This window comes from Desmodus rotundus, chromosome 1 (assembly GCF_022682495.2).
Source record: "Desmodus rotundus isolate HL8 chromosome 1, HLdesRot8A.1, whole genome shotgun sequence".
Taxonomy (NCBI): Eukaryota; Metazoa; Chordata; class Mammalia; order Chiroptera; family Phyllostomidae; genus Desmodus; species Desmodus rotundus.
In genome coordinates, this window is record NC_071387.1 from 182,008,776 (window position 1) to 182,019,899 (window position 11,124).

An 11,124-nucleotide genomic window follows, 5' to 3' on the forward strand; every position below is an offset into this window, starting at 1 on the left:
ATATTAAGCTCTCTAATTATACTTCAATTTTCAATTCAGTAAAAAAAATAAACTCTTTCAACACTTACAGATTGTAATTTGCTTCCATTTGACAGACATACTAGCAAGACTTATTTTCAGTTCTCGGACAGAACCAGGAATACACATAAGATATTTTGGTCTTCTTACTCAGAAATTTGGTGAATCAAAAGTGGTATTTTCATCAGAATTACATGAATATGTAAACTTACACTCATAAAGGACTTTCCACAGCAAATTAATTTAAATTCTTTAGCAAGATTTTCCATGTATCAGTTAAACATTTTTGATTCCCTACTTTATTCAATGAAAATTATTTCATAAATTTTATAACACAGACTTGATTCATTAATCTTTCTGTCCATGCCTAATTTTATCCACCCAGATTTTCTGCATTAATTCCTGCATCTGTTGCTTTCTCTGTAAAGTTTAATTCTTCTTGTGGTCTCATCACATGTCCTTGAGATGCAGGGTCTGCAGGATGGAACTGTCCTATAACATATAATGGCTATCAAATGACACCCCTCACTTGTATGGTGGTGGCCTAAAATTCTGCCATATTAGGATTTTTTTTTTCAGCTTACAACTTAGTGCTCATACGGTCACTTCATTCTCACGATATTGAAACAAGAAACAAGTAACACTTCTGATCAAGAGAGCAAGGGTAGGAAAACATCTGTTCCAAAGGAAAATTAGAAAATTGTGACCCAGAAAAAAAGGAATGTACTTCATGACCAATTTTAAATTTTACTTTAAAAGGGAATTTTTCCAGATATTTAAAAACTCAGCCATATTCAGTGCTACCAGCTACAAACTGAGTTCTGCTACTAGCAGTAAATCTGCCACTTGTTTAAACAAGATGAATTTAATATGGATGTGTCACAGTTAAGCACTGTTCAGTGCTAACAAGATTTTGTGGAAGTTTTTGTATTCCCAGTCTCACCAAATCCATGTGTTCAAAAGGTATTAAATAAACCCTTGTGATCATTACCTATGTCACTGCCTCTGGGAACTTAACCACCATCTTTAGTTTGATTCATATTTTTTTTGGAAAAACTCATTCACTTGTGTCATGAAATTCTCTTAAAGGTAAACTCTAAAATGAATTTCTCTAAAGTCTGAACTCCTACATTGTGCTAAACAATGTAAGACTCAAAATGAAAACCTGATGTGATTATTTTATGACCGTTTTACATACTCACTGAAGTATAAACAAAACACTTGGGATGAGCAAATCACGCCAAGTGATCACATTTTGAAACGTGCAAGTTTATGATGCTTCCTTCCTCTAAGGTATTTTCTTCATCTCTTTTTAGACTCGCAAAACCGCTCCTTTCTTTCTGTGTTCCACGTGCTCAGTCTGCTGTACCACTAAAATTCTGTGTCTATCCTCTACCTTAGGTCACGAGGTCTCTCTTCATATCAGTTTACACAAGAATCGTATGTACCACTGTGTGTTCATGTGCACCTTCATTTTAGTCTGAATGTGACCTATTTCCTTAGTGGATGCGGGGCTTTCTGGCCTCTTGATAATCTAAATACCTGCAAGGGACATCACATAAGATACGGTCGTAGAAGAGAACCTCTTTCCTTCCGTTCACATCCATCATGAGTCTTGGTATGCTGGATGCGTCATGGTTGACCACCATGATGCAGGGACTGCTCAACCTTTTGGCCTGATGAACCAGCAGATAGCAGCGTTTGTTGTCCACATCATTCGCGATGACAAATCCCTCTGGGGACATAAAATTGTAGTGTTGGGTGACATGCAGCACAAGCAAACCCCCGATACACAAGACCTGTAGGCTGGCACGTGAGAAGTGAGGCTCCACCAAACTTCTGAGTGCACGACTGGCTAGGACTACATAAGTGGTCCAAAAAAAAAAGAAATGCAGTGGCTCAGCATGGATTTCATGGTCAAAAATTCTGAAACTTCAGGATTCATTTGGTCAACACTCACTCACTTTGTATCAATTATTATGCCAACAATGTTTCCTATTAGTAACTATTAACTAAAAAAGGAGGATGAGGGCAGAGAAAAAGGTGTAGAAAACAACAGAATCACCTGACAAATGTTTAAAACACTGCATTCGTGCTGGAGCACATTCCAGGCTCTGTGAATCAGACTCGGGGGCGGGAGGGGGGGGTCTAATGCTCCTGAATATTCCCCGGGAGCTTCTGAGCCGCTAAGAACCTGGTGGAAACTTTCCTGGGTGCCACCTCCTCCCACTCTGCTTCCTCTCTCATCTCCAGCAAAATGGTAAATATGCCTAGTAACATTTTATGGTCAATATCACTCTCTCTTAAAGAAAGTAAAAGGAGATAAAGGTACATAAAAATAGTGAAACTAGCAAACACTATGAACAGTATTTTCAAATCTTTATAAAACCCTCATAAAGGAACATCAGTGATACTATAATAGCTTCCATTTTCTGAGCACTCTGCAATCTGATACCACACCCTCCAGTTCAGGACGTGATGACCAGTACTGTCACCTAACTCACTTCATAAATATGGTGGTGGGATTTGAACCTGTGTAGTTGGACCGTAGCTCTCATCATAATCCCAAACTAAAGGCTGGTTGGAAAACTAATCAATGATGGTGGTGTGAAAACGTCCTATTCTCCTTTCAGGGAGGCTTCAGGCAATGTTCTAATCTTTTCCTGTCTACAACCCACCAAAGTAGCATTTCTACCTCCAAATCCCCAGTCCAAAGCATACCTGGAAAAGGGACATTCATGTCGGCATGCAGCATTTCAATTAATTGAGTGGTCTTTGATCCAGGTGCTGCACACATATCTAAGATCTATTAAAAAGCAAGAAAATGTGTGAGACTTTTAAGAAATTAAACAATCTACATTGAATTTAAAAGTTTAAGTCTTTCTAGTATTTTGATTTCTATTCAAAGACCTAAATATATTTCCTTATAGAATGAATCTAGACATATTTAACTGATAGGGAGCTCTTAATATAGAATGCCCCCAAATCACAGTGATAAAGATACTCTCTCCACAGGGACCGGGAACAAATGGCACTAGAAACCAGCAAGGGCAATATATTTAGGGATGAATGAGTAAAGGTACTAAATGCAGGAGCACTGTAACATTCTACTAAGGAGAGAGCTACCTGGACTCAAATCTCAGCTTGGCCAATGACTGACTAGTCCTGTGACCTTGGGCCAGTTATTTCAACTGTTTCTTGTCTCCTTTCCTCATCTGGGGACAGTGGCAGCATCTACCCCCCGGAGATGTGTGGACTATAAAATAAATTAATTCATGAAAACAATGCAGAACAATGCGTGGCTATGACAACCTCTCAGTACATGTTCACTATAATTTTCCATCTGATTTAGTCGATTGAGACCACTGACAATAATCTGTATAGTAAGTAAACAAATTAAGAAACAAACTGTAAAAGGAAAGAAAATAGTTAAGTGATTTATAAAAATTAAACAGGACAAAAATGCAAAAAAGAACCTAAAAGGAAATATATCCCTTTCTACTTTGTCCAAAGTGACAGAAAACAAAAACTCATTAAAGAGCAAAGTCTCAGCAAAACAGCACCCCCCACACAGGCAGCCCCTGCCCAGCGCGGCTTTCCGTATAATGCACGGTACCTTATGGTGAGGCTGAGCGCTGAGCAACAACGGCGGGATCATACTAACAGCTTCCTGACGACTGATATATCCCTTGGAAGATAAAATTTTAAAAATGTCAAGGATAACATTAAAAAGGCAGAAAATTTCAATTGCAACAGAAAAACATCGTATAATCAATCATACACAGAACAAGAGTTCATACTATCACCCAAACGTTATAGGATAGATATTCACACTACTGGATAAATGATTGAAGGCGAAGTGAGGGTAAGCATTCGCACCGAAACCCACTGTTAGAAAAACACTGAATTTCAAAATTTCATAAAAGGGGTTGTAAGCTGACATAGCCCCTACTCCCCACCCTCAGAACATCCAGACGCTGGATGAGCATGTCTCAAAGGCAGACAATGCCACTTAAATACCTTCAGCAACAGGAGCAATCAAAGGGAGCACAGGACAAACTCACAGTTAGTAAGCTTTTCCCTCTCAGCCAGAGCTGTAACTTCTATTTCTCAGTTCCCGTTTTCAGGTACAGCCCATGTCTGCTTTCAGTTCCTGAGAACTGCCTCTAACAAAGATGCAGACATCAACCACTGCTCCCCTCTTTCCTTCTACAAGATAAACTATCTAAAATTCCTCACTAAATTGTCCTCAAGATCTTCACTAGTGGGCCAGGGCATCTGTTAAGATGTACAGCTGTTCAGATTCAAACAAAAGTGTCCTGATAAATCCAGCACTTGCCTCAATCACAACTCGATCTTTAACAGCCTTAAGAATGAATGCTTAAAAGGAGGGAGCTGGCTACAGAACACTGGCTACCAGGAGGCTTCAGCCCCATTACAACAAGGGTCTTTTGAACTTGAACAACCCATCACTCATCTTATGCATCTGCCTGTCAGAATCTAAACACAGACTCGTACGTTCATACCTGCTAATTTTCATCTCACGGGTTTCAGGCCAGCAATGAGTCTGTGAAGACCGAATCTTGACCAAGTCACTAGGCACACTAACTCCAAGCTTTGTGATTTTGATAAGCCTGCCTTCCTTTCATCCTAGTTTTCAATTAAAGCTTCAGAGTGGGAAACTCTAATTAGAGAGGCCCTTGACTACAGAAACCCTGGCAATTAGTCTTGTTTCCTAAACACATCCTAAAGAGGTTGGACAGCCAGTTTTAAGTAATCCAGAGAGTATCTCATCCTGCTGACTTCTGATCAAAAACTGGACTGTTTCCCCATAATACATGCTGCCGACATCAAACTCCCATAACCTACCTGCACCTTTCCAAACTGCTAAAATCTGGCTCTTTACCACCTATCCACCTGTGTATCACTCCATTCCCCACAAACCTTCTGCTTGTAACAAGCTGTATCCTGCTCTCTGGCGGTTTGCTGATCTTTATCTGACCTTGCTTCTCAATGGAAGTTGAGTCAGAGAACCCTTCCCAATACCGGCCCAAGTACAGAATCATAAATGAAGCAGCATTATTCCTAATAATAAGGGGGGGGGTGTGGAAGTGGAAAGCCAGGCAAGCAGGAGCCCAGTTCACCGGGTTACCTAAATGAGCACCAAGCCACAATGGTAGGAAACAGCTGTGAGACAAGGCAAGGTTAGAACTGGGTAAGGTGAAGGGTTTTCCTAAATTGGTTGTGGCTTCAGGGGAAAAAAACATGAAAGTCATGTTAACTCTGTTAAGAGAATACAGAAGGGGGAAAAATAATATCATCTGTTGATACACACGTTTCCTTGGCTAGATTAGAAAGTAGGAAGGGGGAACTTCTGATTGAAAATGTGAGACTGTTAATAATTCCAGAATAAAAAAGGAACAGCAAAGCTTACAATATCCAAAGTTTATGAGCATTTATTTAATCATGTATTGCATGAGAAAAATAGCTATTTTGTTAGGAAAAGTTTGATGCTAAAGGTAAAAAGTTCAGTGACGGTAATGATAAACGTTCTCTGTAATTGGGAATCGGGATGGCACAGAAACCAAGAGGGTAAAGACAGCGTCACTCTAGAAGACCCAAAGCTGTCCTATTTAGGTTGTTTTTTGGTTGCTGTTGTTACATACATATGTTTGTCATGGCCAAGGTGGAGAATAGACAGGAACAAGAAAAAAACAGAAATGACAAAAAGTTCAAAAGTCTCAGTTTTAGTAAAATAAGTAACACAGCCATAAAAGCATGAGACTTTCTCGGTACAAGAACCTGGCAAGTGCACCTACGAAAGAGGAGGGAGTGGACTGAGTGGCTGTCTCTCGAACAGCAAGCTGTCCGGCAGAATGCCTCGTGCACCTCAATTCCCCAGCTGCCCGAACCCAGGAGTAGCAAGACACAATCAAACCAACAACTGTGACAGTATCCCTGGTAATGTTCACGGTTAGTACAGACAAGCAATAGCTATATAATCACAAATTACAGGTGGAACATACAGTTACACGTGTCTTTCTTACATGCTTTACCTACTCAATTGCTCCCAGTGACAAGCATGGTTAAAAATATAACTATGACACTAACGCGTATTTAAAGGTTTAAGGAAACCTGTCTTAAATTTATCCTCTAGATAAATTTGTACAAAGAACTCTACTCACAGATTCAGTTTCGCTAACCAGAAACTGGTGAAACTTTTCCAATTGTGGAGACTTTCTCAAGATTTTTCGGCTCAAATTTGTGTGCCAGGCAAGTTCTTCAGGATACCTGACCAAAAAGGAAGCAAAACATTTATGGACTGTACACATTAAAGTGCTCCCTTAACAACTTGTTGCTTATCCCGATCACACAGCCAACAAAACACCCAAATTTTTTTTGCGTGTCCATCCACAATCCTCTCCAGCACAGTCAGCCAACGCTGCACAATGTCCTGATAACACAGGAACATGGTTCTAACGGTATCATGGCCCAGGCAGAAACTGGGAGAGCCTACGGGGTCACAGGAGACACATGTATGTGACAGCAGTGACACCATGAAGACGAAGTTCTAAGATCTGATGAAAAAGCGAAGAGCTCTCTGCCCTTCACTGTGTGTGCTAAGTTAATGGTATAAAGGTCGTCAGAAAAAAGACATTAACAAATTTCTTCAATTTAAAGAAGTGCGTATCACATAGAATCAAAATAATGTAGCAGGGCAGGTATCAAAAAGTTTGGCAAATAATTTATTACAATTTTGTTACTACATTTTCCCCTATTTCTAAAAAAAGTCAGTCCGATAATGTACTGAGATGTTTTACATATCAAAAATACTTGGAAATTACCAATGCATTAACTTGAACTCCTGGCTTGTTATTTACTCAGAGCTAAGAATGAAACATCCCCATAAATATGTATGTTTTAATTTTCTATAAGTAACAGAATCACCGATCAGGAACTGTGTTATTTTTTAACCCGGCTTGTGCCTGTCCACTGATGACCAACCGCGTAAGTCAGAACACTGCCGACGCAGACTGCACCGTGTTCAGTTCACCCAATGCCACCCTAAGCATGGCATGGCATTCACTGATAAAATCTGATTTCCACTTCGGTACTTTTATTAAGTCTTAGGTGTAAGAATGAGCTCAATTTAATGATGCGAGGTCGCAATGTTTCCATGCGTCAAATACAGCTCAGGTAACAGCCATGAAAATGGAACCAGAAGGTCTGAAAAAGAATACATTTGCCTGCCTTGAAAGGTTGAGTGATTATGTGACAGAAACAATACCAGGCATTAAGATACCAGAGTTCCCTCACCAGAGAGAGAAGCTAAAAGTTAAACTGGCTAAATCTGTTCACAGCCACCTCCAATGCCCCCAGCGCTTTGGTTCTAGGCCCATTTCCTTCTTGAACACTCAACCTGCTTCAAAAATATAAAGTCAAAATACAACCATTCTTATCAGGCAATTTAAAAAAAAAAAGACTTTAATTTTAAATATTCCCTTTGGTCTCAGAGATGAAATGGTAGGGAAACATTCAAATTTGGCTTTAGCTGTGTACTATTCCACAAAATCTGCCACCCCCCTGTAACCTTCACCAAGGTGAGTAACTAACCGTTACTTCTGTGTAACTTCTGGCAACATTGAATTATCTGTGATGAATGACAGATGTGTTACCACCGTATCAACTCACCAATACCATGAATTTGAATTCTGCATGTCACTGCTTATTTTCAAATATAAATTAGCAGTTTAGATATAACTTGAGCAAATATTTCCTTGTGTGCCTTATAGATTGAATTTCTAATAGGTAAAATGTAAATTTATTATAATAAGACCAAAATTCTATTCTAAGTAATTATGATTGTGAAAGCTGTTAATTTTATGAAAAATTATTAAATACAAAACCAGGCTGTTAAATAAAAAAATGTTTCTAATACATTTTTAGAAACAATTTTTTGAGCCAATATTTATTAAAGTCTTAGTAGATTTTAACAAAATAGTCACAGAAAACTATATTTAACTTTTAGTCATGTAATTCAAATTTAGTTCATGATATTCTAAAGTCCTATCTAAAAACCAGTTTTGATTTTGAGGATAAATGTAAAGCACCACTGTCACCTTTACACTGCAAAAATTCTTAAAGGGAAAAAAACCTAAGTGTATACAATATCCATGGAAAAATCATCTTCAATCCACACATTAAAAAGAACAAAAAGAATGATAATAGGTGTGTTCTCTACAATTGTCAAAATGACTTTCATAGAAACTCTTTAGAAAAATTTCTTATAGTCTTCAGTCTATGAAAAGAAAAAAAAAAAAGAAACCTGCACAAGATGTAAGTCCTGTATTTAAAATTCCTTCTACAAAGCAGGGTTCCCACAAACTAACCTAAATTTTATTCTACTACGTACCAAAAGGTTAAGAAGATTATATATTTCTGCACTATGAGCAATCCAGAAAACCATCAGACATCTTGTTTCTGCTTGACTTGCTTGCTGAGAGATGTATGGGTACCCCACACCTGACCAGCGAAGCTGATTACATAAGTACTTATATAGAAACTGTCACGCAGTTGTCACTAGTACTGAAAAAAACTAAGTATTAGGAACCCAAATCTTATACAATATGTTGTCCACACACTTCAGTTGTTGTGTTCAGAAAATTAAAGCAAACAATAATGTAAAGAGAATGGCTGCCTATAATTACAGTGATTCACTTTTTTGTTGTTGTTGTTCAATTACAGTTGTCTGCATTTTCTCCCAGTGATTCACTTTTATTTTCTAATCAACCTCAGCTGTATACTGATTTTAGCAGTGGCCATTCATCATTCATCCAAAATGTGTATGCAGTGCACATCTGTGATGTGGACATTGAAACTCCACATGGCAATGAAAGAAAGAAAAGTACGCGTATCTACAGCTCACGATTAATGAAAACCTGACCCTGGAGGGTATCTGAAAAGGAAAAATAACATGATTCACTTGAACAGTCAAAATCTGCAAAAGTTGTCAGAAAATGTCAGTTAAGTTCACCTTTTTACAGCAATCATTCAATTTGGGGGGGGGGGGCTTTGTTAAAATTTAAGTGCCTCAAAGTTGATAATCTAAAATGTAGAACTATAACAATTTATTTTAATGACTCCCCAGGGTCTGGCTCTATGGTTTGTGCTTGAGTACTCAAGGCATTTTATAAGACAAGACTAAAAACTAGGTTGTCGACATAAGGGATCATCTTTAGACAACTAAGACTTGAACTGGGCCATGAAACAAGTAACCTACAGAACAGGGAAAAGAAAAAAATGGGGGGGGGGTGCTTAACAAGTAGGGCAGGAGTGTGCTGGGGCACCAGAGACAGTAAAGACAAAATCAGCTGGAGCAGCCTGTTGCACATTTGGCAGGTTAAGTCGTTTTTCTGAAAGTAGGGAAGCCACTCAGCAAGTTTTGACATGAGAAAACAGGGGGCTTAAACGGAAACGGTAGAAGTGGTAACATCAAGGAAGCAAAGGGGTTGAATTGACTGGGAAACATTAATTGAACTCAGTGACTCAGATACACAGAGCTGCAAATCACACATGAAAACTTGCACACCAATGTAAAGTAATCATTGGGTAAAAAACATGAAGATGTTTTGGAAGCACGTTCAGGTTCTTTCGTGCTAATAACAGACACATTGCTAAGGGGTACAGTCAAATGACAAAAAATTAAAATCCCAAAGACACATCCAACAACACGATGCCTTGTACCTACCAACTCAGGGGTTGTGGAACTTCAACTTTCTGACCATCCACCTCCAGGTTCTCCAATTCCTTGAAATACTTGTTCTTTAAACAATGTAAAATTTCTTTTGCATGGCTATTAGAAAAAATAAGCAAGTTTCAAAACAACCTGAAAGGCTACTAATAGCTTATCTTCTTGCGAATTTAAGATTGTAAGTGATTTAAAGCTAAGACCAGATTTGTATGGAGAGAAAACATTCTTTAATCACTGCCTTTTCACTCTTCCTTCAAAGCTTAAACAATCCCGTTGAATCACTAAAGGATGATAAGCTAATTTAATATTACTGCATTCCTTCCCTTCTAAATATTCCTACAGTTCCCTTTTTACTTGCAACTCATCTTGGAAAGACATAACTACAACTGTACAAAAAGAGAGAAACAGAAGCTTTACTCAAACTCATTAATGTCACAAATTTTCATGTGTTCCAAAGGGTGGGCGTCCTCGGCTCACAAGTCCTCGAGAATTCACCAAATTGCTTTTTCATTTATTTTAGCTTCTCATCGACCTACTCCACTGGACCCTGTCCTCCCTCCTCTATATTTCCAGGCTCTAGGATGCACACCGCTGACCTGCAGCGGTTCTCTAGCACTGTTAACACCCTCAGGCAAAACACCCTCGTTACTCTCAACTCCAGAGAAAATACAAGCAAGGCCTCTCACCTTTTGTAACCAGTAATTCTTAAAGTGGCCGGGAGGGGCTCCCTGAGCGCATCCATGAACTGGTCCCACTCGCCCTCTGGTACAATCTTGAGCTCCTGGTAGTAGTGCTCAAAGAGCTTGTTCTCCTTGACGATCTCGGGGTACCCGCCTTCCCAGCCCTGAGGAACGAAAGGGAAATCTACTCATGACCAAGGAGCTACCCCTCTCCGCCCCGCACGTCTCGGAGTCCGGGAGGCCCTCGCGGAGAGCCGGCCCGCCCTCGCTCCCCAGCTCCTACCGCGTCATTACGCTTCCCGCAGCCATCGGCTCCGTCCTCCGAGTCCTCCAGCCGCCGCTGTTGCGGCTGCTGGAGCCGCTTGCCCCGCGCCCGCCGCCCCATGGTCCACGCTGTCGTGCACGCCGCCCGTAACCACCGACCCGCCACCTCCGGCTGTGTGCACTTCCGTGCTGCCTCTCGAGGACCCCGTAGGTCTGCGCCTCCGCCTCTCCCGGGCCTATAAGGACCTTCAAGAAGTCAAAAGCACCGCGACCGGTACTCCCAGAAAACAGCGACCAACAGGATCCGCTGACAACCTGAGTGGGCAAGTGGCAACAGAAAGCAGCCGCAGAGGTAGTCTCCGTGCCGACTACCCGGGTTTCCCGCGCGGCTTCAGGCAGCTCCGTGGACAA

The 11,124-nt window shown here is 40.2% G+C and overlaps 1 protein-coding gene across 2 annotated transcripts in view; it reads right to left on the reverse strand.

The window, feature by feature from the left end:
* NSUN2 (NOP2/Sun RNA methyltransferase 2) overlaps positions 1-11,100 on the reverse strand; it is a 29,899-nt gene extending 18,799 nt beyond the window's left edge. Inside the window, exons 1-7 of one of the 2 annotated variants that reach the window (XM_024578388.4) lie at positions 10,733-11,100; positions 10,456-10,613; positions 9,767-9,871; positions 6,204-6,309; positions 3,635-3,706; positions 2,740-2,824; positions 1,561-1,753 (exon numbers count right to left, since the gene is read on the reverse strand). In XM_024578388.4, the coding sequence (XP_024434156.2) occupies positions 1,561-1,753; positions 2,740-2,824; positions 3,635-3,706; positions 6,204-6,309; positions 9,767-9,871; positions 10,456-10,613; positions 10,733-10,834 (821 nt within the window). In that variant the 5' untranslated portion in view covers positions 10,835-11,100. The remainder of the gene's footprint in view (positions 1-1,560; positions 1,754-2,739; positions 2,825-3,634; positions 3,707-6,203; positions 6,310-9,766; positions 9,872-10,455; positions 10,614-10,732) is intronic. The other variant, XM_053913785.2, reaches the window with a different exon arrangement.
* Between the last annotated feature and the right edge of the window lie 24 nt (positions 11,101-11,124).